At 41.4% G+C, this 25,822-nt stretch overlaps 4 protein-coding genes across 5 annotated transcripts; 2 read left to right on the forward strand and 2 right to left on the reverse strand.

Moving 5' to 3' along the window:
* Nucleotides 1–1,043: 1,043 nt before the first annotated feature.
* Nucleotides 1,044–7,420, forward strand: wrnip1 (WRN helicase interacting protein 1). The gene is made up of 7 exons (XM_061044812.1): nucleotides 1,044–1,744; nucleotides 2,677–2,871; nucleotides 3,353–3,582; nucleotides 4,290–4,510; nucleotides 5,502–5,657; nucleotides 6,513–6,592; nucleotides 6,727–7,420. The coding sequence occupies exons 1-7, from the start codon at nucleotides 1,076–1,078 to the stop codon at nucleotides 7,006–7,008; spliced, it is 1,833 nt and encodes a 610-aa protein (XP_060900795.1). The 5' UTR covers nucleotides 1,044–1,075; the 3' UTR covers nucleotides 7,009–7,420.
* On the reverse strand, nucleotides 7,421–9,204 carry LOC132979213 (chymotrypsin-like elastase family member 3B). The gene is made up of 7 exons (XM_061044813.1): nucleotides 9,048–9,204; nucleotides 8,763–8,934; nucleotides 8,411–8,536; nucleotides 8,084–8,220; nucleotides 7,815–7,957; nucleotides 7,577–7,729; nucleotides 7,421–7,494 (listed from the first exon to the last, which is right to left on the reverse strand). Exons 1-7 carry the CDS (start codon nucleotides 9,085–9,087, stop codon nucleotides 7,477–7,479), a joined length of 789 nt encoding a protein of 262 aa, XP_060900796.1. The 5' UTR covers nucleotides 9,088–9,204; the 3' UTR covers nucleotides 7,421–7,476.
* Nucleotides 9,205–10,454: 1,250 nt separating this feature from the next.
* dhx30 (DEAH (Asp-Glu-Ala-His) box helicase 30) lies at nucleotides 10,455–19,470 on the forward strand. The gene is made up of 19 exons (XM_061044814.1): nucleotides 10,455–10,661; nucleotides 10,859–10,995; nucleotides 11,088–11,198; nucleotides 11,291–11,581; nucleotides 11,669–11,818; nucleotides 11,899–12,051; nucleotides 12,719–13,186; nucleotides 13,903–14,286; nucleotides 14,381–14,459; nucleotides 14,560–14,664; nucleotides 14,772–14,947; nucleotides 15,070–15,276; nucleotides 15,380–15,461; nucleotides 15,589–15,782; nucleotides 15,910–16,069; nucleotides 16,724–16,881; nucleotides 17,370–17,470; nucleotides 17,552–17,691; nucleotides 18,591–19,470. The coding sequence occupies exons 1-19, from the start codon at nucleotides 10,490–10,492 to the stop codon at nucleotides 18,848–18,850; spliced, it is 3,528 nt and encodes a 1,175-aa protein (XP_060900797.1). The 5' UTR covers nucleotides 10,455–10,489; the 3' UTR covers nucleotides 18,851–19,470.
* On the reverse strand, nucleotides 19,458–25,766 carry LOC132979215 (alanine aminotransferase 2-like). Of its 2 annotated transcripts, none has more exons than XM_061044816.1 (11): nucleotides 25,633–25,766; nucleotides 23,428–23,517; nucleotides 22,877–22,985; nucleotides 21,659–21,792; nucleotides 21,329–21,572; nucleotides 21,166–21,245; nucleotides 20,937–21,073; nucleotides 20,605–20,779; nucleotides 20,375–20,530; nucleotides 20,144–20,256; nucleotides 19,458–19,641 (listed from the first exon to the last, which is right to left on the reverse strand). In XM_061044816.1, the coding sequence occupies exons 2-11, from the start codon at nucleotides 23,476–23,478 to the stop codon at nucleotides 19,551–19,553; spliced, it is 1,290 nt and encodes a 429-aa protein (XP_060900799.1). In that variant the 5' UTR covers nucleotides 23,479–23,517; nucleotides 25,633–25,766; the 3' UTR covers nucleotides 19,458–19,550. The 2 variants fall into 2 exon arrangements, with proteins under 2 accessions (XP_060900799.1, XP_060900798.1); XM_061044815.1 differs by lacking the exon at nucleotides 25,633–25,766 and adding an exon at nucleotides 23,601–24,331.
* Nucleotides 25,767–25,822: the final 56 nt, after the last annotated feature.

The raw sequence follows: 25,822 nt of genomic DNA on the forward strand, positions 1-25,822 counted from the left end.
AAAAGGCCGACTCAAAGAAGATATATTTCTTCTGCTTAACATAGCCTGAGTATCTTTCATACATGAGTAATTGAATTACAGCTCAAACTTCAACTCCCAGAAGCAGCGCATGAATTTCACCTCCTTCAAGTATGGGAATAAAGCCAACTTGGTCATGTTTCGTCTGTTGGCACATTGATGAGCTGACTTCAGCTTGGCCATTCTCCCTGAGAGCAGTCTTCACGGCCTGGTTGACCTCTCTGGTGTGTTTTCTCTCGGATGGGTCTTTTATGTGAAAGGAGAAAAAAAAGAGGTGACAGGCTGCAGTAAAGACTCACTTAGTTTGTCTGGGGAAAAACACATTTTTATCAAATGGGAATGCAAATAAAAAATTCCCTCTCTTAAAGTCATGTTTTTTTTTCCATTTCAAACTACATTTTAAAAACATTATAGGTTCGTTTTTAACACTTGAGAAACCTTCAAAAGTGTTTTTCTTATGCTTGGCTGGTTGATCGTTGCAAAAATCAAAATAATATATAACACTGAAAGAAATTATAATAATACTGACAAAATAATGAACAGAATTTCTCAATTAATAATGATTGACCGGATAACTTTCATAAGGCTTTATCATCATTTATCACCGTGAGGAATGTGCTGCATTGACGGACCATACCCTGTAGTAGGAAATACTTCCATTGACTTGCTTTACAGTTTGAGAAATTGTTTCTGTCACATTTGACGTGACACGTTGGTGAAGACCAATTCAATGGTCTAACCAGCAGAACCAGCAACTGAAATTGAAGGGTGTTCATCTTTACGTAGCTTAGTATTTGTTGTGAAAACACGAGCTACCGCAGATACTCTGATGTCGGACTTTCCGCACAGCACGTGAAATGCACACGGACAAGGAAGTATACAAATTAAGTTAAACAACAGAAATATTTTAATAAAATACTAAAAGAGTTAAATAAGAGTAGAGGGGGGGATTTGCATGTTTTCATATATTTTTTTAATTTTATTTAGGCAACTTTTTAATCTGACAGCAGTGTTTTGGTCACGTGATTAAAGGTTAAAAGTTTCGCGGGTATCAAAAATGGCGAGCGAGATGACATCTACAGCACCGGACTCTGTTCAATGCCCCGTTTGTTTAAAGGACTTAGAGCCTTCCTCAATCAACAGACACCTCGACGTGTGTCTGCTGGGCACCAGTACCCTCAGCATTCCGTCAACAACAGACGAGAGTGAACCTCCTTTGAAGAAATCTCGCATTAGTGGCGAGGCTGTCTCACCCCGTCCTGGTGTCAACAGACCTTCGGCCAACTCACCCCCTTCGTCCTCTTCCTCCGCCTCAGTGTCTGCTACACCGTCATCTTCTTCTGTATTTTCACTGTTTCAGGCCAACAAGAGTAAAGTTCAGTCTCAAAGTGAACGCAATGGTGTCCTGTTAGGTAAACAAAATGAGGTGTCTGCTGTCAACAAGCGAGTTAAACGTAATTTACAGATCGACTCTGAGCCTGAAGGTACAACAGAGAAGAGCCAACTCTCTGGATCAGTCGGACCGATCGTGAAGGCTTCACATAAGATCCCTCCGCGGAGCCTTCTGACGATGGACAAGCCTTTAGCGGAGACGCTGAGACCACACACACTTGAGGAGTACTTCGGCCAGAATAAAGTTGTAGGCCAGGAGACACTTTTTCGCTCACTTCTGGAATCCCAGGAAATACCATCTTTGATCCTGTGGGGTCCACCGGGATGCGGAAAGGTGAGGTGGGACTCTTATGACTGAGAATAGGCCTACTTTCTCCCGTAATTAATTTTCCCATCGATGAGTCATATCAACAACATGCTTGAAAAACTACATGATGACAACAAACTAGTATTGTTTTCTCAGCATTCAGAAGTTTACCAATTTTTTGGGCTATATTATAAATTGAAAACACTGTTTATCCGTAGGCATATAATAATAATAATAATAATATAATAATAATAATAATAATAACTTTATTTATATAGCACCTTTTAAAAACACAGGTTTACAAAGTGCTTTGACAAACAAGAACAAAGCATACTAAACCAAACACAGAAGAAAATTAACAACAGCAAGAACATAACAAATGCAAAATACTAAAAATAATTAAATACAATTCACCAGAAAAGAACCCAAAGTGCACGATACCCTACAGACATATATATATAACCCGACCATCATATAATATTAACAGATAATATGCAGAATAAATCAGCCATGACTGTAGTTTAGCTGTATTAATCTTCCCTCGTTCTGACTGGACAAAGAGAAACTTGCATCCATTAAAGTGTGTTGAAAGAGTAAGTCATCACGTCTCTGGCTGTCAGGTTGGGGCTCGTAAGAAGTGTTACTCATCCCACCTGAATACAGCATGTTAATGACTTCTTAGGCATGCCAAGCTACTAGCATGGATTGTCATACAAGCAGCTTCCCATACTTCGACTTTGTCAACATGCTTCAGTAACAATCTAACTCTTTAACTCCCCCTGTCAATTGTCTGAAAGCCTCCAGGACTCACAATACAAGAGTTATTTTTGGAGCTTGTTAGGATTTACATTGAAAATGAGATTTTCAAAGGCCTCAGAGTTAGGTGTATAGAATCCACAAGGTATTACACATGTTTTCCTCAGAAAACTACATTTGTTTTTCTGTATGCTGTCTTTCAGACCACTCTGGCTCACATCATTTCCAGCACCAGTAAAAAGAAGGGGACAGCCCGTTTTGTGACTCTTTCTGCCACCAACGCGTCTGTCAATGATGTCAGAGAGGTGATCAAGCAAGCACAGAATGAGCTACGACTGTGCAAGAGGAAGACTATCCTGTTCGTTGATGAAATTCACCGCTTCAACAAATCTCAACAGGTGGAGTATTGAGCCAGTGAGATGTGCTCTGGTCAGTTCGTATTGTAATCGGCAACTCAACAAAAATCAAGCCAGCGTTTGCAATAACTGTTGAGGCAGAATTATAAAAAATGGTGACTGGTGCCTGCTTGGAGTGTTTCGATTGACAAATCTCAGTGACTCATTTAGGGCTCTGCTTACTGCTTACTGCTTTTACTTTAACTTTGCAAACTACTACATGTATAAACATTTATATCACAACTAGCAATGAGCTTCTCTCATTCTCCTAGCTTCATGAACTTTTGCATTTAAAGATATAATACTTGTGTTGTCAGTTGTTTTGTCATATAATCATGATTGCTAAGTAAACACCTGGAGCATTTTAATATCAGTATCACAAATTTGTTATTTTATTTGTTCATTGTTTCACTTTTTCCTGCCATGTTTGCTTTTTTTTTTTTAACTCCTGTTTCCTTTTGTCCACATGGAACTGGATCTGCAGGACACCTTCCTTCCTCACGTGGAGTGTGGGACCATTATTCTGATCGGGGCGACCACAGAAAATCCGTCCTTCCAGGTGAACTCTGCCTTGCTGAGCAGGTGCAGGGTGCTGGTTCTGGAGAGGCTCTCTGTGGAGGCGATGGGATTGATCCTGGACAGGGCTGTAGATACACTGAGGATCAGAGTGCAGGGACGACATACTGAAGATACAGACCAATCAGATGAACATGGGTAAGTTCTGCCCTGGGACTCTCTCCTTCTGCCGTTGACTCATTAGGAGGGCACTGGTGATTGTTGGAGCTAAATTAAATTAAAATTGCCCGAAGGTGTGAATGTGAGTGTGGCTGGTTGAGTCTCTCGATACCCCAGCCCTGTGATCGACTGACGAACCGTCCAGGGTGTACCCTGCCTCTCGCCCAATGACAGATTTCAGGGAGTTGGCTGTCCTGAAATTTTCTAGAAATGTTCAGGAATGCAATAGTGTTCCCTCTCATGCACATTAAGAGTTTTTTAGGAGATTTCCGTATGTGTGAAAAGGGTTAGAATTAAGGAAGGCACCAGGGCTATTGATGATGCCTCCTGCTTCGTACTTGTGTTGTCACCATTGGATTTGCCTCGGGCTCTGAGGAACTAAAAACCGTGGCCGCCTATAGAAGGCTTGTCAGCAAAGAAGGTTTGAGTTGAAGGTAATGGGAAGTCTTTGGTAAGGACAAGTAATGTCTATGTATAATATTCGTGATGGATCTGAATTTGTAAACTCAAATTTATGTAATCCAATGAGTTTAATCATAGGAATATTTTATATTAATTTTTGTTCTAAAATACAAATTATCATCTTCACAAACACGTTTTGTCTTCTGTAGTTTTTTCTTGCAAATCTTTATTTAAGAGTTTTCACATTGTTACATTATCTCTTATACATGTTTTCGTTTTCTTAGGTCAAATATTTTCATTGAACAAAAAGCCCTGGACACTATAGCCTTTCTTTGTGATGGAGATGCAAGAGTCGGGCTCAACAGCCTGCAGCTGGCTGTTCAGGCTCAGGTGAACTTGGCCCGGCCTGACTCATCAGGACATGATGGTTCTGAGGAAATAGTGGTGAAGGAGGAGCACATCAAAGAAGCTCTTCAGAGGTCCCATATTCTCTATGACAAAGCAGGTAAGCTCAGATCTACATGTGTTGTTTTATGTTCAAGCTTTTACCAACCAAAGTGAGGCCTTGTCCAGCGTCAGGGCACCCTAGATTTCAAACTTAAATACCAGTAAATTCTGGAGCTCAGGATTAGTCAGAATGCACCTAAACTTAATAAGTGAAAATGAACATTCAATAAACATAATGTGTTCGATTAGAAGAAGTCTGTGTGATGTTGAAATGCTGACATTGCCCTTTCAAACAGTTTCATTGTGGACAAGAGACAAAGATGGTTTCAACAGAATCAAAAAGCATGTCATAGGATTATTATAAGGGGCCTTTTAAAGGGTTGACAGAATTTCTTTTCAATATTTAAATCACCTGACCAATATCTTATCTTAAATTTATAAATAACAGGTTTACAGCCCAACATTTTACTTCTATCTACTATCTTGTTACAGGAAATCGGGGGGGGGGGCACAAAAGTGAATACCAGTGGGGGCTTTTTACTGTTTATAGCTGTGTTCATGGTTGCTTAGAACACACATGTTTGTTGTGTTTGTGCGGAAACACTGGGGGGTATTTCAGTGCACACATACAGTAGGTTTAGCCGCAGTGTCCTCACAAAATAATTAATGAAACTAGCACGGTATGAATCAATGTTGTTTCTAGTAGCTCCAATATCTACATACTATAGTTTCAGATGATTTACACTTTGCCACCTGAGCCACCTCCCTGAGTATCCAATGGATAGCTAACTCTCCCCTTCATCCTACATAATACTCAATGAGTCCTTCATGCGATCCCGTTACACAACACGTCAGCTGTCCCAAAAGACTGAGATTTACTGTTCCCCTCACAGGGGGATGAAACTGTCCCTCAGCTTGACAAATTGCCTTAGTGGAGACACTGTTCTTCCCCTCCTCATAGTTTTATACTGTCTGATAATTATTGGTTTCTATGTGTTTGTGAATGTTCTAAAAATGAACAGCAGCATGTATTGTGTGTGACCAAACAGGTGAAGAGCATTACAACTGTATCTCAGCGTTGCATAAGTCTATGAGAGGATCCCATGAGAATGCGTCTTTGTACTGGCTGGGCCGCATGCTGGAGGGCGGCGAGGACCCTCTCTATGTGGCCCGCAGACTGGTCCGTTTTGCCAGTGAGGATGTGGGTAAGTGAAATAATTCACTTTATTATCCCAGCCTTTCAACTGCTTTATGACCTCCAGCTACCTATAAGGTTTTCAACAATGCTTCTCAACTGGTCCCGCCTAAACACCCACCACCATTAACTTCCATGAAAATCCTGACCCGAATTTCTGTTATTTTTTTCAACCAATCAGATTTATGGAATGAAAAATAGTGCCATTTTGACCTCCAATGGTACGAAACATGTGATGGAACAAAGAGAAGGAACAAAATCAACATGTTTTAAGAGCGCTTCATAGACATTTTTACACTTTTTTTTTTTCCCCCAGTTTCATGTTCTTGACCCACTGAAAACGGCTCAGCGACCCACTTTTAAGTCCCAAACCCACCAATTGAGAACCACTGGTTTAGAAGATGTTAGTAGGCTTGCAAATGTGTGTTACTGCTAAATGATTAGGAATGTAGCTACATTTGAGAGTTGTATATAACATTTTCTTATTTACAGCAAAGCAGTTTTTAACCTTGTTTGAAATTCAAATCAAATCAAAGTCGAGGTACTTGTACTCGTACACTAGTAGCTGCAGTGTTATTATAGTGATTCATTTGGCACTTTGTCACAAAAAAACAGTTTTCTAGTGTGAGGAAAAAGCTTTCTTTAAATAGAATGACCCAGTTGTTTATTAAAATGTTCCAAACAATTATCCTTAAACACAATTTAGGACTACTGGCAGCTTTAACTGTTTTATTACAGGAAAGAAAATACTGATTGAATAAATATGCACGCAGTGAAATCTAAGAGAGAGAAGATCCTGAGCCTTTAATTGAATGTACGTAGTCTTGACTAGCTGACCTTGTCTCATGTCTCGTGTTTCTCTCAGGTATGGCTGATCCTGCCGCTCTTCCTCAGGCTGTGTCTGCTTTCCAGGCCTGTCACTTTATCGGCATGCCTGAATGTGAGGTACGCATCCCTGAAGAGATCTGAGTCTTCCAGTGCCGCAAATCAGTAGAATTATCAGGCATCCTTACAATAGTTGCGTCACCATGTTTTTTATCACTGTTTTTTCTCTCTGTCTTTAATCCGCTGCTCTTCAGGTGATCTTGGCTCAGTGTGTCATCTATTTGGCGCGAGCACCCAAGTCTGTGGATGTCTACAGTGCCTATAGTAACGTGAAGACCTGTTTGAGGAACCACAAAGGGCCCCTGCCTTCCGTCCCTCTGCACCTTCGCAACGCCCCCACCAGGCTGATGAAACAACTGGGCTACGCTAAAGGCTACAAATACAACCCGGCCTTCAGTGGCCCTGTGGAGCAGGAGTACTTACCTGAGGAGCTGCGGGGTGTAAACTTCTTCACTTGGACACCTTCAGGCCCCTGAGGACCCATGGTAATGACCGACACAGCTTGGCACTATTAAACTAAGGCTGCTAAATAATCCCAAATGTTGGGATAAATGTAACTTTTCTGCTTTTGTAACAAATTCTCATTCAATTTGAAGACTTTGAAATGCTTTCTTTATACATTTATCAATAAGATAGGTTAAAAAAAAAAGGATTAATATCATATGAATCCATCAATGTAACCATGTTATGTTCAAAGAATCTCATATCTCTAACAATCTCAATGTGTGCCTTTCTATTTCCAAAACACATATTTAAATGTTTACCATGTTACATCATTATTATTATTTTTTTTACATATGTTCTGTCCTTCTTAAACTAATTAAAATGTTTTTTTTCTTTATGTTGAAATCTGTATATAATTAAATGAAATACAACACAAATATAAAATGACATTTTATGACACTGTTTAATGATCCTTCAGTTCGTCTGTTGTTGTAACTTCTTCAGTTTTGGGCCATGGTCTGAAGGGACATGACACAAGAATCAGTTTGAATATTTCACAAACACAAGAGGACTATGTTACTTAATGTGAAGTTCCTTCACCTCACTGATCCAGGGGATGAAAGACGCCACACGGGTGAACATTGTCGGCTTTTTGGGTGTATTACAGCCTCGTCCATCCACAAAACTTGTAACCCCTTCCACGTACCACTTGCCATCTCTGCCCTGACAGTTCAGAGGGCCTCCGGAATCTCCCTGAAAATAATGTCAGATATTGCAGCAATGTATAAGAAAATGCTTGTTTCAGAAAAAGCATGCAAGGTGTGTGGTTGTTCCTCACATGGCATGCTGACTTGCTCTCTCCTCCTGCACAGACCATTGTTGTCTTTGCAGAGCTCCCCCACCAGTCACTCTGACTGCAGGTACTGTGATCCACCACAGGGAGTATGGCTTGCTGCAGTGTGGTAGCCCGAGGACCACCAGCTACAATGAATGCATTAAAACAACCATTTGAACATCTGATTCATCACTACATGTGCCAAACATTAAGATTTATTTTTACAAAAGTTCACAAGCTGGGTATTGGGAATGCTCGGCAGCAGGTCTTACAGAGGAGTCGACCCCAGCCGGTGACATAACAGGGCTGGTTGTGGGTGAGAGTAGCGCCGTGCTGTGGCAGACAAGCTGGCTGAACCTTATCATTTAGTACAGCACTTTTCTCCAGCTTAAGCAGAGCAATGTCATTCCTACAAATCAAACACATCACCTATTAAATTGTATTTTAGTGAACAAAAAGCCTGCTTGTTTTCTACATGTGAAGATGTTGTCATTGACCCTTAAGAAATAATTGTGTTTACCCAGCTGCTGCTCAACTCCCAGGGGAGACACCTTTCAAGGACATGTTAACTGTGTTCTTCAGAATGTTTTATTACCTACCCACAAGACGCACAGTTGTCGTTCCATTTAGGATGGATGAACATTTTTGACACCATTACAAACTGTTCAGGTCCCTCTTCCTTGTCCATGTCATGCTCAGCAAGAACCACCCTGTACGTGTGGAACCTTCATTGGAAAATAAAAACTTCATGTGTTGTGTAAACATCTTAAAATTGAATACAAATGACACAACATAAAGAATGATAAAGAAACATTTTGCATCCCCTCAGTGCACCATGGTTCATTCTTGCTCTAATTATGCTATGATTTGATTTTTGCATGCAAAAAAACACATTCTTAAACAATTGTTTATCTGAGAATTGAATGCTACAAAAATACATGTTTCCCTCACGTGATGCAGTGTGCAGCAGTCAAGACCCAGTTTGGCGCGATAAGTGTTCCTCCACAAGTTGGGAAGAAAGACTCCAATGAAATCTGCCATGGCCAGCTGTATGGGCGGGCTTCTTCCCCATTCACAACACGGCTGATGTCAGGCTTGACGCTGGGTACACCACAACCGGACACTGTAACAAAAATGAGACAGAGCCAAGAGTAAATGAAGAGCCTTTAGGGGTGTCATGCTCCGATATATGTACTAATTCCAAGCAACACATGAGTGTGTTTAATGCAAACTCACCAGTTGGGACAACCAGGAGGAGGACAAGTATCAGTTCCATTTCTAATTCATGCAAAAGGACTGGATCATCACACAGACCTATTTATGGGGAGCAGTCCAGACAGTAACAGCCATAGCCTGGGAGTTTTCCTCTTATTTTCCAGGTGGCATATACGACTGTTTCCCCACCTGATTATCAGACTGTACACAGTATGTGCAGATTGGAACATCCCAATGCAACACGTTTTCACACCTTATACTTAGTCAACACATCAAATGTTCCCCTTACAATCTTAAATGATATTGCAATGACCCTATTGACCCACAGCTGTTGAGATCTGAAAATAAGAATATTTTCATAACAGGACTTGATTCAGTCCTTTACAGGAGCCAAAGCTTTACGCTTTAAAGACTGTTTGATAGGTTTGTAGGCCAGAGTATATGTAAGCCCTTATTACAGAACTGACAAAGCAAGAAGTCTTTATTAATCGATTTGATTTTGTTTTCCGGGATGTATATGAAGTATCAAAAACCTCATTTCAACTTTTAGTTATAAAGGTGATTAAAATGATTCAATATTGACACAACAACTTTTAACTCTAAATGTTTTTTTTGAACGGATATCCTTGAAGTTCTCTAACTTGTTGAATACGATTTATTACTGGGCTTGTATATCCCCCTTAAGAACTTTTTTTTTATTGAATCTTATTTCTAAAGAGTAAATAAAACTGACTGAATGTGAATGGGGATCTCATTCCACCACTAAAATGTGGTGAGCTCTTCCAACAATGGCCATGAAACTTAAGTTGTTTGTTAAAAAAAAAATGACATAATGAGTTTAGAAATACAGGTAAATGAAACCACACATTGAAATCATGAAACTGGAATAAGGTTTTATATTATTGTACATAATATTAGGAAAGTCATTCACCTATTTGTATATAATCGTTAAATGTCATAAATTGGGTTTAAAATGAATAATGAAATGCTGTGAATTGTTTGTTTGTGTAATAAGTTTTACCCAATTAATTCATAGGATGATATACAGTATTTATTCTAAATCAGGGGTGGGCAACTGGCGGCCTGGGGGCCACATGCGGCCCCCATTAACCCTCAATGTGGCCCCCATGTCAATTTTTACATATCAATTAATTGGAAACATGAATGAATGACAAAATCTGCCATGAAATCATGAAAAACAGAAATATGTCCATAATAATATTTGATCACTGGTATATGTTGAGTTAAATTTTAGACATAATCGACTGTCATCGTTTTTGTATCCTACAATTTGGCCCCCTGGCAGTGAGAATGAAATGAATGTGGCCCTTGCTGTGACCAAAGTTGCCCCATCCCTGTTCTAAATAATAGTTGCCACTTCAAGCCAAAAGGTGTCGCTGTCCATACGCCGTGTTTCAACATTTCCACACAAGTGCCGCAGAAGAAGAAATTGTAGTTTCAAGATGGCGCTACCCGGTGTTTTACTCGTGCGACTGAGAGCGCTGTGCAATGTCACAAAATGTATTCAGTCAGGAGGCCAAACTGCGTGTAACTGGAGCGATGCGTTGCGTGGGTATAAGACGAACGCACGGGGCTTCCAGGAACACGACACGCCGTATTTACAGAGAAAACGAGGTGAGTGAATACAGCTGGTAGCTCCTTAGCTAACAGGTGATAGTTACCGGCAGTGCAAAGCCTCAAGGGCATCATCCTGTAAAACATTGAATTCATGTTTGTGTATTGACTTCTTGCTTTGTGGTTAGGGTTAGTAGGAGTGGAAACAAACAGTAGCTGACCTTGCTGGGTGTTTGACCTTTGTGTTTACGTTTTAGGTAACGTGGGTCCGAACCTTTTGAAGGAGTTTCCAGATCCTAAAGGTCTCTTGAATAATATCATCTCCCGTTCACTTGGAGTCAACGATCTGTCTCAGTTCATCCAGTACAGCTGCTCAGAACATGCAGGGGTTAAGGTCAGAAAAAAACCCAAAATCTCACACTGACACTTAACTTCAAAAAGCTAAACATCCCTAACCTTGTAGTGTTATTTTTTTTGTTTCTATAGAAAGCTGTTGTCACACTACAGTGGCCCTGCAAGATTGAAGAGGTTGGTCATGCCTCCAAGAAGACCGACGCAGAACGACTTGCGGCTGCTGCTGCGTGTCTCAAGCTAAGGGTACGCTGAAAAAACGACCAAAAACATTCAAGTTTGCATTTTTGTCCGACCAGTCATAAGTGACATTCCCTTTACTCTGTTTCTGCGTGCAGGAAATGGGTGTCATTGGTCCAAACAATCAGCTACCCGGGAGGAGATCTGGCAGGCAGGGAGGGGAGTTACAATCGGCTCTTCATGGTGATGAGTTGGACTCGACGGAAATGGTCCAAATTCCTAGATGGAAAGAAGAGAGAGAAGAGCAGTGGAAAGTGGATGAGAAAGAAAAGCAGTGGTTTCCCCCTGAAGACACCTGTGACATCTCTGACGCTCTCTGCATGTTCCCTCAACCCAAATCTCTCCTCACCAGGGTGATCCAAGTGGCCACATCATCCCACAGAATCAGGGTTGGTTGCTCCCGTCCTTGGCACGGTCGAAGCGAATTACTCTTGAGTCATCGTGAATCATAAACGAGTCGCTCTATATCCTTACAGGAGCTGATTCAGTTCAAAACAAGCGGAGGGAGTATGAAGAGCTGTGAGCTGACCCTGCACTGGCCGGAGGAGATGAAGTTCTCAGCCACAGCCAAAAATCGACTGACGGCGGAACGCAGAGCTGCAGCTCTGGCCTGCATGAAACTGAAGGTGAGAAGCACGTTTGCAAAGCGATGTTCCTTTTATTTGCGTGATGGGGGCTGTGTAAATGAATAATGTAATTTCTTCAGGAGCTAGAGCTGCTGGATAAAGACAACAACCCGCTTACTCATGCAAAATACCACAGAGAGATGGTGAGGGAGGCCGGAGAGCGAGACAGACGGCCACTCTCCCTGGAAGTCCCAGAGTACCTGGAGGAACAAATGAGGGAGTACCTCGCACAGGTCAGTCTTCTGCTCGCCTTGTTTTCTGCAGGGAATTAAACGAGCACCTGTCAGATACAGTGTAAATATTGATTGAAAATATGAGATCATTTAGCCAGTTTTTTTTTTAAAAAAGACGTTGATAATGTTTGGTCGGTATATGTCACAGATGTCAGGGAAACTTCTCCAATGCAGCGTACTGTCAGGTGATGATCCAGAAAGCAAGGTCATCCTCTGAATGTTCAAAAGCCAAGTAGCTTTTTCGGTTCAGGCGTTCAGTCTTTGTGTGAATGTGAGCTTTTTCAACCAATATCTACTCCTCAACTAAATGTTGCTTTTGCTTACACGTCAAAAATGAAATCCAAGTTTGAAAAAAAACCTTGTTGTTGACATTCTTTCGTTTTGGTGAGGGTGTTACTCACATGTTCCAGGTTTCACCTCTTGTGCATATCTACAAATATCCCGACCATACAAGATTGTCGGGGGGGAAATTTTGAAGTTTAAGAAGCTTCGGTAGAATATTGGTATTCTGCCATGAGTTACCTTCACCTCAAGCTTTCCCTTTTTATGTTTAAGCGCCACCACCCTGTAGCACCATAGAAATACACTTCTCTTTGTCTTCAATTGTTGACGCTCTTGCTGTAAAGTTTGTGGGTTTTACATCGTTGTAATCATCCATGTATCGCAGTACCCAGTGGCAACAGAAGTACAAAGGCTTTGGGAGGAGGAAGAGGCGAGAGGACAGCAGTCAGTGAACCAGGATGAGGAAGAGGAGGAGGATGTGGTGACGGACGCTATCACAGGTAGACCGTACAGGCCCCTGTCTGAACACGAGGCCCAGCAGCTCAACAGCCACCTGCTGGAGGACTGGGAGAGGGCAAACCCCGGGCTTAGTGTGGAGCTCCCAGTGGATGCCCATCGTCAGCGCGTGGTGTCGAAGGTTCAGTCCTCCAGGGTGGTTGTGATCGACGGCGAAACCGGATGTGGGAAAACGACTCGGATACCTCGCTTCCTGCTGGAGGAGTGCGTGAGAAGCGGCGATGGGGCCAAGTGCAACATCCTGGTGACCCAGCCTCGCCGGATCAGCGCCGTGTCCGTTGCCCAACGTGTTGCTCATGAGATGGGACCAGCTCTAAAACACTCTGTGGGATATCAGGTAGATACACGTTTGTGGTTTACTCTTTGTCACTTTTAGTCAGTTACCAATAATCGTGAGAATTCACTGTAGCTCTAGAGCAAACATTCACAAACTGAAGAATGTTGCAGCTCACTTTGAAATCTAGAGATATGTTGGGGTCGATCCAAACCTTTAATTACAAAACTTTGATGGAACCAACCTTTAGTTTTCCCTTTTATATGTTTTGATTTAATAAACAGAAAGAATAAATATTCCTTCCAGACTTAAAACATTTTAAGAAAATAAATGCAAATAGTGAATAAATTGTACACTTGACAAATATACTGTATATATATTTTTTGGTTTATTTATTGTGTATGACCTCACAGCTTACCTGCAGTTCTTTCAAGTCCCATCAGTTAGCCATAGCCTGCACTTTGGGAATCACAGCTCAAGAGAGAGCACTTATAGAATATGTTCCGTCTATTGTTATGCTGGTGTTATTTTCAGTAATGAAACTAGTGGAAAATTGTGTGAATATTTGGAGTGTGTGTGTGTGCAAGAAGTAATTATTTTTTGGAATCACGTGCTCTTCAAGAACAGGGGACAGAAGTCCAACGCGTAGACACATCCCTGTTTTATAAAGGATTTTTATGCTGCGTCAGAGTGCCTCTGACTTTCAGTGTAGGCTGCCTTTCTTCACATGGACACTCATTAATTTATCAGCTAGTAATTTTTTTTTTTTATTAACACAGGTAAGACTTGAGAGCCGTCCACCAGAGCACAGTGGAGGAGCCTTGCTTTTCCTCACAGTGGGTGTCCTCCTGAAGAAGCTGCAGTCAAACCCCTCCCTGAAGGGAATCAGCCATGTGGTGGTAGACGAAGTTCACGAGAGAGACATCAACACGGACCTGCTGCTGGCTCTACTGCGCTCCAGCATGAAAGAGAACCCTGACCTACGAGTGGTGCTAATGAGCGCTACAGGGGACAAAGACAGGCTGGCCCAGTACTTCGGAGGCTGCACAGTCGTGAAAGTTCCCGGGTTTATGCACCCAGTAAAGGACAGATACTTGGAGGATGTGCTGAGACTGTTAGGACGCCCACTGCCTGTCCAACAGATAAATAACGACAACAAGCAGGTGAGACTTTCAGACTTTAACTTGTGCCATGCAGATATTTTTCTTCCAATATCTACGTCTCCTGATTTATACTATTTTTGTGCTTTTGTTTAAGAGAGGACGAGAGGAGCTTTCACCAGACGTAGATTTAGTAGCTGATTTGATCGAACACATCGACAAGCATGGAGAGCCAGGTACCAAGTCCTCACCTTCGCTTACTTTAAGAGATGCTTGTAAAGAGGTGTTACAGATAATGCCATGAATCTTTTTTTTTTTTTTCCCATCGTGCTTCAGGTGCAGTGTTATGTTTCCTCCCTGGATGGCAGGACATCAGGGCGGTCCAGGAGAAACTGGAGGCCAGACGTCACTTTTCCTCCCGCTCACACATGATCTTGCCGTGTAAGAAAGTACAAACAGATTCACAAAGACTTGTTCTTTTTGTCCTTTAAGTATATATTTTTAGTGCATTCCTTTTCTCATTTTTTTTCTTCCCTTGTTTCTTTTAGTGCATTCTAGTTTATCAGTGTCAGACCAGCAGGCGGTGTTCCAGCGCCCCCAAGTGGGCCAGAGGAAGATTGTGCTCACCACTAACGTTGCTGAGACCTCCATCACCATCGACGATATCGTCCATGTGGTGGATGCAGGGACTCACAAACAACAGAATTATGACACACACACTAAGGTTAGTGTGTTTCATTGTCCAATATTTGAGATCTAAAAAAAAAACCAAAGCTTGCATGTATGCTGTATTTGTGATGGAAGGATATAAATCCAGTCCATCTATTTTTACTCCTGGTTTTGCAGGTCTCCTGTCTGGACACAGTCTGGATTTCTCGCTCTAACGTTACCCAAAGAAAAGGGAGAGCAGGGCGATGTCAGCCGGGGCAATCCTACCACCTTTTCCCAAGGAACCAGCTGGAAACCATGAGTCCCTTCCCCATCCCAGAGATCCTCCGAACCCCACTGGAGAGTTTAGTTGTGCAAGCCAAGATCCACAGTCCTAACGGCAAGGTAGGGACTAAGAACAAGAGAGTTTGTGTCGTTTATAAAGACTTATTTCAAATATGTTTGACATATTCAATCATGGTTTTTGTCCTTTTCTTTGTGTGTGCAGGCTGTAGATTTCTTATCCCAAGTGCTGGACAGTCCAGAGAAGCAAGCTGTGAGAGATGCCGTCCGAAATCTACAAGACATCGGTGAGTGAACTGCAGATAAATTCTGTTTTGGATTGTGTGGTTATGTTTAAGCCATCAAGTGTATCTTACTTTACGTATTCAATAGACGGTGAAATAATGTCTAAGCTGTCAACGTGTACTTCTCTAGGAGTTCTGGACAAGACCGAAACCCTGACGCCTTTAGGAGAGCGTGTCTCCCGCATGTCATGTGACCCTCGTCTGGGCAAAGTGCTGGTCCTGAGTGCCATGTTCAGATGTGTTCTGCCCCTTCTGTCTGTGGCCGCATGTCTGACCAGAGATCCTTTTCACAACAGCCTGCAGAACAGAGGACTAGTCGGCAAGGTGGGATGTTTTTAACAGCTACCTGTTGGTCACTGCAGTTTAAAAATAACACACACACACACACACACACACTCACAAAGAGTGATCATAGAGTTAACACTCATTTGTCTTTGTTCTGTTTGTCCAGGCGAAAGAGGCTCTGAGCGGCTCCAGCTTCTGTGACTACTTGGTGTTCTCCAGAGCCGTGTTGGGCTGGAGGAAAATTCAGTACGAGGCCGACAGAGAGGACAGAGATGCATATGTGCACAAACACTCTCTGTCCTGGTTCAGCCTGAGATTTATCAACGGTCAGTTTGAAATGCACAGAAAGACACACTTACTGTACAGAGGCTTTTCTCAGACTGAAAAAAAGTCAGAATAGCTTCTCTGATCAGATTTTGTAACTTTTGTTTTATTGGTGGTTTCCATTACCGTTAGTTAAGTCTTTGTTCATTTACATTCTAATCTGTACTCATTTTATAATGACAAAGGTAGATATGTGTTTCACATTCGGTTTCAGTCATCCTACATGGGTATGTCTTTAAAAGAGTTTATAACATGTTGCCATATTGAGTGCAATACATCAACCTTCAATCTCCTCCAATCAGATTTTAAAAGCAAACTGTCTAAACTGTTTGCAAGTTTAAAAATTGGATTTGTCCGTACACACTTCCCTCACCTATCGGTATCTGTGGCTGTCAGTCAATATGTATGATGTTTATGTAGCTTTCCAACGTTGAAGCATGATAAGAATAATCCCTGAGGCTCCTGAGTCCAGTGCATCTCCATAAACACTTCTGTTGAAATGAAATGGAATCATTCTTCTGTCTCTCCAGATTCTCCCATATCAATCTGAATTTGGCCTGTCAGTGTAAACAAAAAGCTCTAGAAATCTTCTTCAATGATTTAGAGTTTTTAAAGACTACTTGTTAAAAAAAAAATGGATGTGTGCTCTGCTGCAGGTCTCATCTCTCAGTTCAGTGAGAATCTGCATGACGCCGAGCTGGTGTCTCGCGCCAATGACTGCCAGCGTTACACGTCGCTCTACAACGAGCACAGCAACCAGGATGAGCTGCTGAAAGCTGTGCTGCTGGCTGGACTCTATCCAAACCTCATTCAGGTACAAAGGAGTCTTTTTTTTTGTTGTATTTACTTTATTAAGAAGAAGAATAAGAAGCCCACGGCGGGCGCTCCTGAGCTTGTGGGGGGGGGGGGGGGGGGGGGTTAGGTGCCTTGCTCAAGGGCACCTCGGCAGTGCTCAGGAAGTGGCCTGGCACCTCTCCAGCTACCAGACCAATTTCCGGACTTGGTCCGTGCCCAACCCAAGTCCCTACAGACTGAGCTACTGCCGCCCACAAAAAGTATCCTGCATTGGCCGGGAAAAAATTAAAGCCTCATTTGAAGTCAGATTTCCTGACTATCTTGTAGTATTTGGTAGAAGAGTGTCTCTTATTGTCTATTTTTTTGGTGAAATTGTTTCCACATTCCAAATATCATTTAAATGATCCCTGCACTTTTTAATTTTTTTTTTTTTTATCCAAAACCTACTTGCACCTGTCTGAAATCTGACCCTTATGATTAAACCATGCACGTCCTTTTTTTTCTCAGGTGAAGAAAGGTGTCGTGAACAAAGGACGCTTCCGCCCCGACGGCATTTCTTTACGCACATTCAGTGGACCTGTAGTCCTCCACCGCTCCTCAGTGAACAGGTTTGAACATGGAAAAGCATTTTTTCTTTATTTTACATTTACAGTGCGCATGTAAACTTATTGTCTTCTTCTGTGTTGTAGAGGAAAAGCGGAGCTCCCCAGTCGCTGGTTGACCTTCTTTAGTGCCGTCAAGTCCAGCGGGAATGTTTTCATCAGAGACTCTTCGACTGTCCATCCACTCGCCCTGCTGCTGCTCACAGACTGTGACATCACAGAGACAGGTAGGACACGGGCTGCTCCACATCAAAGGGAGATTCACTACAAAGGCCCCTGGGTTTTTTTTAGAGATTAACTCTATATCTGCCCATCTAACCGTTCATTTTAAACCATGTGGATTTTATTGAAAGGGTAGCAGGGCTGTCATGTGGACCTGACTTAACATGAACTATTAATGTGTCCAATAGAAATGTGTTGACTTAAAATATACAAACACCATCTAATAATAATAATAATAATAATAATAAAGCTTCACAATCTACCAACACCCCTTCCAGCAGTTATCATCCAATCACGATCATTCGTTCCCCCATCCCAAATAAGTGTTAGATCTGTCTAAACAGGGCGGATGTATTGATAAAGATGATACTGCACCCTGACTCACTGAGTTATGTCTCCTTCCAATAACATCTTGGTTGGATTTTTTTTTAAGCTAAGGTTTTTGGAGCAGTTAATGTTTGTCACACTATGAAAAAAGATTGTGTTTTAAGAGTTATAACGATCATTCAGTTTACAGCAAGCGGTGTTAATCTCATCGAGACTTTTCACAGCTTTTGAGGCCGTGTTTCTTTCACCTTCAGGCTCAAGAGGATGAGCTCTCCATTCCTCATGTTGTGAGAACTGTATTCATTTTAGAATGTCATTAACATGCTCTCTCTTTTATGTACGGCTCAAATGCAGGTTACAGCTTAAAAATTGTCTTTTACCTCAACCTCTGAGAACAGTTTGATACCTTTTTTTTATTTTAAAAGCATTTCATTCTCTCAGGAATGAGAAGCGTTCTTCTCAAAATATGATGTTAAAGTGTTTGCACTAATCACATAAAGTCCCTTTTTGAATCTCAGCCTTGAAGCAAACATTCCTCTCACAAACTCTTTTTTTTTCTTTCTTTCTTTAATTGCAGTGAATGGAGACCGGGTGGAGGTGTCACTTCACGGGCGCTCTCTGGTGCGCTGTGAGTTGTCCGTTGCAGCATGGGAGCTGCTGTGGGAGCTGCGCACATCCATACAGACCATGCTCTACCGCAACCTCAGCCATCCCAGCAACGCAGTCAACAACGCCACTCAAGATGGAGAGCTCATCTCTTTACTGGTGGAGCTGCTCAACAACACAGAATCGAACCCTTTCACTCCGAACCACAACAGTGACAGTGAGGTGGATTAATGCCTCTTTAAGCACTTTCTACGTGTGTTGTGTTGGATCTGCTGGCTGGTTCAGAGGAACAAAAGAGGAGGATGGTATCTCGTTTGTACGTTTTCTTTGTGTGAAAGGAGACTGTGGTAACTTTTACTGATAAATAGAGCCAGTCGACAACTTCACATCCAGACATTAAATCTTTATGTAGAACAGCCGGAGTTATTTTACAGGACTGTGCTGTAATCAAGTGTATTGTAAAGTAAAGTTCCAGTACAAAGCAGAAAATAGGGAACCATAAACCCCAACAAATATAATATGTTAAACAACAGCTCCTCGTAGTGGAAGCCAGCTATACTGCAGTTAACCTAGTTTGGTGTTACAACCAGTACCTTGAGTACTTGGAAAAGTAATTCATCTGCTGAAATGGACCCTAGGAGAGCAGAAAATGGACTGTTTTTGGGATGAATGATGAACTTGGTGTGTTGAAATCCATTGATTTGGATTTTGGACTATCGTGGTTATTTGCTCTATGAGAAGCAGAAGTTGAATATTACTTTAACGAGTATCATTGGCCAAAGGTCAAAGACTGTGCAGAGTGAAATGTCATATTTATTGCAATAAATATCAACGTGAGAAAAATGATCAAATCGTTGTATTGTTTGTAATGAACAAGCTAACGACAGGTAGATGCAGAAAGAAAATAAGACGTTCTTCTGTCTGTGTTTGTTTAAGAAAAGTCCCTCATAAACTGTGTGTGAAAGCAGGATATGCGTCTCAGAACTTCCTCCGTAGTTTCCTGAGGGCTCAGTATGCAAAATCTACGGAGAGAAGAAAGGGTCAAAGATCTTAGGTATAACATGTTCCATATATCAATTTCAAATTTGACACTGTTATTGAACATAGTACACACACATGCACTAACAGGATCATATGGACATGCACGAATGGAGAGATGTCAGAGGGAGGGAGGGGGGGATGGGCTGCCCACAGCGAGCGCTCCTGAGCTGGTTGGGGTCCAGTGCCTTGCTCAAGGGCACATTGGCAGTGCTCAGGACGTGAGCTACCCTACCAATTTCCAGACTTGGTCACCACCAGGATTTGAACCGGCAACCCTCCAGTTCCCAACCCAAGCTCCTACAAACTGAGCTACCGCTGAATCATAACTGAATTTCCCCTCGCGGGATTAATCAGTTATCTCTTCTTCTAAATTACATGACGTGTGCAACTCTGAAACAATGGTCCCCTCATCCTTATCAAATAAGGCATTAATAGCTTCACTTAGGAATAAAACGTGCTTGATTTTGGAATGTGTTATTTTACCTGACGTGATGGGTGTCCTCCTTTTGTCCGTACTCGCATCCAGGCAGGATTAGCACACCAGCCTCCTCGAGCAACCTCACACAGTAGAAAGTGTCTGGTTGCATTCCCATTTCCTAAAATTCAAAAACGTAACCAGATCTGAAATATTCAACGACATATACATCAGATATGTGGCATATCTGAGCACATATATTGCTCTGTGTTTTGTTAAACAAACGCAAGCTTTGTCACCTTGGCTTTCTGGATGGCTTTGGGTGGAAGAAACAGTCTGGGGAAGGCGAATGCTCCTCCCTCCACAGGCTGGCAGCAGAAACCCGGCAGGCTGTTCAAAACCTCGGACACTCTCTTAACATTATGAACCAGCGTCTTCCTGATGTGCTCTCTCTCCTGCAGAAAAGAGGGTTGAATTGTAACGTAAATGTGATCAAGCGTGGGTGTTCAATGTGTCATATCTGTCTCACCATATCATCAAGGGGGTATGAGGGATCTCCTGGCTGGGGAGGGTTCACCATCAGATCCAGGGCCATCTGACCCAAAACAGGAGCGCAGCTGTCTGTGGAGAAGAGAGTGTGGATGTGTTTCATAACAGCAGGGTCCAGATTTACCAGCTCCACATAGCCACCGCGCAGACCACACCTGGTGGAAGAGGAAAAACCGAGATTTTTTTTTTTTGACATCCTGATGGTGTGGTGAGTGTGTAAGGTCAGCGATTCACTTTCCACCTAAAATCAGTTTTTCTTTCATTTTATTTCTTAAACTTTCAGGTAAGATTTTGATAGTAATAAAAACCTACTCTCCTACGAAGCCTTTGGATGCTGAGTGGAAGGATGCCAGCTCCACTGTGTCTGCATGAGGAGGACCCATCTCGGCCAGGACCCTCTTGTAGGAGATAAACTCACTATGTTCACCATAAACCAAATCCTGATAAACCTGTGGAGGAGAACACTCTGAAAATCAAAGCCTTTTCTACACAGATTTGGAATCTTTCTTTACTGTGCTTGACAGTGCTTTTAGACATCCACCTCATCAGCCAGAAGAAAGAGTCTGTTCTCCCGTACAAACCGGATCACCTCCTGCATGGATTTTCTGCTTTGAACGTGACCTGTGAATTATGTGAAACATAATTTTTGACCAAAAGTTTGTTCCCTTCTGGTGTTTTTTTTTTTTTTTTCAATTTACTTTTACCTGAGGGGTTTCCAGGGTTGATGATATACAGAACTACAGGGTTACAGATTCCCTTTGCAGAGTCCAGAGCACGCTGTAGCTCCTCCACTTGCAGCTGCCAGCCATTCTCCTCAGTGAGGTAGTAGGGGACGATGACTCCTCCCAGACCCACAATGGAGGAAGTGGTGGTGCAGTGGCTCGGTACTGGACTGAGCACACCTGTTCTGGGTGAGCTTTCGCTGTTCACCAACACCTTCAGCATGTTCTTAAGAAAATAAAGAAAGTGATTGGGTCAACTCAAAGATGATCTATAAGAGAAAACGAATATTTAAGGAGATTATTGGCTGTTACCATGAGGCACCACTGTGATCCAGGGCTTATGTAGATGTTGTCAGGGGAAGATGGGACCCCACCATCTCGTCTTGTTATGAATTCAGAGATTCTTTGGACAACCTCTGGTATACCCGCTGTAGCTGTATAAGAACCTGGAAAACAAAACACAGACACACGAAGACTGATCGGAAATGAATTTATGACGTGTGCTGCCGCTCTCTTGGCCAGGAGATCTTTATTGCAATGGGTTAATTTCCTGTTTAAATAAAGGTTAAATACAAAAATACAAAATAAAAAGAAAGCCGGGATGAAACTGCAGAGTGAGATAATAATATATATTTTTTATTTTATGTCAGTTTGCGAGCATAAAGCATAAATGCAGTTTTAATGTATCTACATGTTGTATACTTGTGTGTATTGTTGGTATAATGTAATCATTATACATACAGTACTTACACCTTGATACCTACACACTGCATGTAGACACATAATATTTGCACAATGGTTTCTCTGTTTTTCATTCAGATTTTTGCATCGTTATTTTATATAGTCTAGTCGTATGTGTTTTATTGTTTATCTTTCTAGTTTCATTTATTTTGCCCGGGTCTGAATTGAATTCATATCATAAGAATACATTTTCATAGGCATACAATCTTCAAATTCTGTTCTGGAATAATATTTTGATTTACTAAACTCTGATTTAAAAAAAATGATGTTATTTAAGAGCTGAAGGGGACATCTCCAAATAGCTAATGTTGTGTGCCTAACAATCCAAAACTCCATAATGTTCCTTTTTTTAACAATGTAAACTCCGAAATATATCAAACTCTTACATTTAGGAACCGGGAAAAGTAAAACATGTGGCTTTATTCCTCGACCAATACCTTCAGCAATGAATCATTCAATTAACTTAAACTGACCAAAGCTTCTAACAAGGGAGTTAAAGAAACAAATGATTTCATCATGAATACTTAAAGGGTTCATTCATAGAAATGACTAAAGAAAATGCCTTGAATATTTCTGTTGCCACATCTAGGATGTTTACTGAGTTTCATAAGCCCCCTAAAAATGTCAAATATAAACCTTAATGGACATTAAAGCCTTACAGAGCAACAAGCTCAGCAGTAGATATGATTCATGTTTACACTGTGAGCACTTCATACAAAGTGTATCTTATAGTTATCGTATAGTAGAAAGACAGAAAGTTTGTAGGAAAGTATCTGACACAGCCCTCACCTACACTTCCCCCAACACATTCCCCGAGCAGCCTCTGAGCTCTCTGCCTGACGTCCACTGGCAGTCTGCTGCTGTTAACAAGCTGAGGGTAAAGACACGCTGCCAGGACCTGCCAAAGAAGATGCAGAAACATGAAATATCAAAACAGCCTGAAGAAGAGTTGTCTTTAAAGGCCAAAGATAATACTAATTATAATAATAATAAGAGACATTATTCATCGAGCATTTTTTAGGGCTTTTATCAAACAGCACTGGTTCCTTATATAAACAGATGGAAGTGTGAGCACATTGAAAGACTAAAGACATATACTGTATAACTTGTGAAAAAGAAAAAGAGGACAAAAAGACAAGGAAATAACAAAAATGAGCAATTACAGAATATAAGCTGCTTGATTGTGAATAAAAGAACAAACTGTTGAATTTAAAACTGACAACAGTGCAAAATTGAAGTGCACTAAAATAAGCTTAAATGATGGTGTTAACACCAGCAGTTATTTTTCCTTTGAAAAAAACAAAACAAATCAAAATAGGAATAGTAAGGAAGGTAATAACCTGTCTGACAAATGATAGAGGCTTCTGACCAGACGTGTGCAGGTCGCCCATGGAGACATTTATCACCTCTTTGAAGGGTTTTCTCACTCCCTGTGGACGGGAGGACAGAAAGCAGATAACACAACACAAGTAGGAAAACGTATCAAAACATGTTCTTTTCTTCCTTCTTTTACCTGTCTGAGCTCTTTCATCATCAGGCCAAGTCGCCTGGCCAAGATTTCATACTCTAATGGCTTTATGTTCTTTATATTCTGACTGATCTCCTGCAGGACAGACATCTCTCCGACTTCTATTCTTTCTGACCAGCAGCTGTGTTGAGCGGATCTGAGCACAGCTGTGTGTCTTCTGCTGTGATTTGCATGGACATTAAGGATTTCTAGTTAAAGATATAAATGGGTGCACTCTGTCACTGGTGTTCACTTACTTCCAAAGCAGCATCCGAATAAAAATTTACTTCTTCATTACATATTAACCTTCTGCTGGACCCTGATCAACATGCTGTGTAACTTATATCCATGTAAAGAGACAGAGATGTTACGTGCAAATAGGTAACTAAAGTTATAAAAGTCGAAGAAATGTTCAGCATGAAATAAATATCTCAGCTGTCTGTACGTGTTCTTCTCTAACACAAGACCTGTGGGAGGTGTATGCTCTGCCACGTCTTCACAAATGGTTAGTAATCAGTTACAGCTCATACAAGACTGACACATAATGTAACCGGTTGTTTCTTTCCGACGGACTATGGAGGGTGTGTGTCTCTGATGTCTATGGTCCAGGAATGACGCCACAACAGCACAGGAGTTGCTCTCACTCTGGTTACCTATTTTTTTTATTCTGGAGCTGGTGTATAAATCATCAGCACACAGTCAGTACTGATATGAAACTGTAAGGACTCACATCTTCAGCTCAGGACAGATATTCTGTTCCCACAATAAAATTCATGTTTGTGTTACTTTCCCAGAAAATTATTAAGACAATCTAAAGATAAATAAAGAATCAGTTTGTTGTTTTTCAGTGAGATCTTACATCCAAGGTTATCGGGAGAGCAGGGTCTTGACCTGTATCTATATTTTGTCTGCAGCGTTTCCTTTCAAGACTGACTGAAAAAAGATGAGAGGAAACTTTTTTGAGCATGCCATACAGCCTGCAAAAACCCCCTGAAAGTCCTTTAAAAAAAAAAAAAAGTCCCTTTCTTGTCGAACAAGGAGGCCCCAAGAGGGCTTTTCTTTTTTAAATAAAAAAAATATAATAATAAAAGGGAAACATAAGATTGAGTCAAAAACGTACTACTTTCCCTAGCTCTAAAAAAAACCATTAGAAACTGCCTCTGTATATATGATTCTGCTGCTGATTGTAATTTGTTTTAGTTTCTATATTTATTCATGACTTACTAAATAATATTGTTTGCACTCTATCTTTTTAAAAAAGTGGTTGTAGTTATTAATTGTTGTCCTTAGTCAATGTTATTTAACATTTGAGCAGCTTTATTGCTTTTTGTAAACATATTTAAATCCAACTGGTACCTACACTGACTAATGTTTATTCAGTGAAGCCGAAGTTGTTCTTTATTTTTTACTCACTCCTGGTTTAGCACTCGCTGCCTGTGCTGAAGGTTCAAACTGATCCGGCTCTGGACCGCCGTGGTCGTGGTCGTGGTCGTGGTCTAGAGGAGACTCTGTAGCAGAGACGTCCTCGAGTTCAAACAACATTTCGGTTGCAAAAGTGCCATCGCTGCTTCTCGAGTCGTCGCTCATGGCTTAATAACCTTGCTGAACTTACTCTTCAGTTTATTTTGTAGAGTGTGTGTGTTTGTTTGTTGTGACGGCGCGGAGTGAATGGGCGCGTCTTACCCCCCTCTCCAAGTTGATACATTGACACTCTAATGTTTACAGTCTATGGTTCTAAACTTAAAGCGAAGGCATTTTTTTTTAATTCCCGGGTAAAGCCAAAGACTGGGCAGAGCACTACAGCTGAAAGTCTGAGTTTTAGTTACACTTTAAGTGATGACTCAAATTCAAAGTGTAGTCATGTGTGTCTTCTACATCAACTTGATATATGCTTTATTGTGGTATTCATAAAGTGTCTAATAATTAGTTAAAATGTAATACTATATTTCTTAAAAGTTGATCTTTGATTTATGTGAGGTATAATATTAACATATGTTATAAAGTCAAGTTTCTTCACGGACATAAATAAGAGACGTACCGCAGTACTTCCTGTTTTGTTTTTCTTTGCGCTCCTGTGTAGCTCATCTCCGGTCGATATGGAAGAATTTTCGAGGCGTGGATGCAACCACAGCCTCAGCGTGAAGAAACACAGTCTCTGCGGACACGGCTGGACCTCATAAAGAAAACAGAAGCAGCGGGGTAGCAGCACCACCCGCCGCGGGGGCTTC

The sequence above is a fragment of the Labrus mixtus genome, chromosome 8 (assembly GCF_963584025.1).
Source record: "Labrus mixtus chromosome 8, fLabMix1.1, whole genome shotgun sequence".
In the NCBI taxonomy this organism is placed as follows: domain Eukaryota; kingdom Metazoa; phylum Chordata; class Actinopteri; order Labriformes; family Labridae; genus Labrus; species Labrus mixtus.

Bases quoted from the DNA above. Each gene is read 5' to 3' on its own strand.
- LOC132979215 (XM_061044815.1), bottom strand. From the start codon at position 23,705: ATGTCTGTCCTGCAGGAGATCAGTCAGAATATAAAGAACATAAAGCCA. The intron at 21,793-22,876 runs GTGAGGGCTGTG...TTTGTTTTCCAG, and splicing joins ATGTGTTGGGGGAAGTGTAG to GTTCTTATACAGCTACAGCG. The intron at 20,780-20,936 runs GTAGGTTTTTAT...CTCTTCCACCAG, and splicing joins TCCAAAGGCTTCGTAGGAGA to GTGTGGTCTGCGCGGTGGCT.
- wrnip1 (XM_061044812.1), top strand. From the start codon at position 1,076: ATGGCGAGCGAGATGACATCTACAGCACCGGACTCTGTTCAATGCCCC. The intron at 3,583-4,289 runs GTAAGTTCTGCC...TCGTTTTCTTAG, and splicing joins GACCAATCAGATGAACATGG to GTCAAATATTTTCATTGAAC. The intron at 4,511-5,501 runs GTAAGCTCAGAT...GTGACCAAACAG, and splicing joins TATTCTCTATGACAAAGCAG to GTGAAGAGCATTACAACTGT.
- dhx30 (XM_061044814.1), top strand. From the start codon at position 10,490: ATGGCGCTACCCGGTGTTTTACTCGTGCGACTGAGAGCGCTGTGCAAT. The intron at 11,199-11,290 runs GTACGCTGAAAA...TTCTGCGTGCAG, and splicing joins CTGCGTGTCTCAAGCTAAGG to GAAATGGGTGTCATTGGTCC. The intron at 16,882-17,369 runs GTACAAAGGAGT...TTTTTTTCTCAG, and splicing joins TCTATCCAAACCTCATTCAG to GTGAAGAAAGGTGTCGTGAA.
- LOC132979213 (XM_061044813.1), bottom strand. From the start codon at position 9,087: ATGGAACTGATACTTGTCCTCCTCCTGGTTGTCCCAACTG. The intron at 7,958-8,083 runs GTAAGACCTGCT...CATTCATTGTAG, and splicing joins CGGCTGGGGTCGACTCCTCT to CTGGTGGTCCTCGGGCTACC. The intron at 7,730-7,814 runs GTGAGGAACAAC...CATTATTTTCAG, and splicing joins AGAGCAAGTCAGCATGCCAT to GGAGATTCCGGAGGCCCTCT.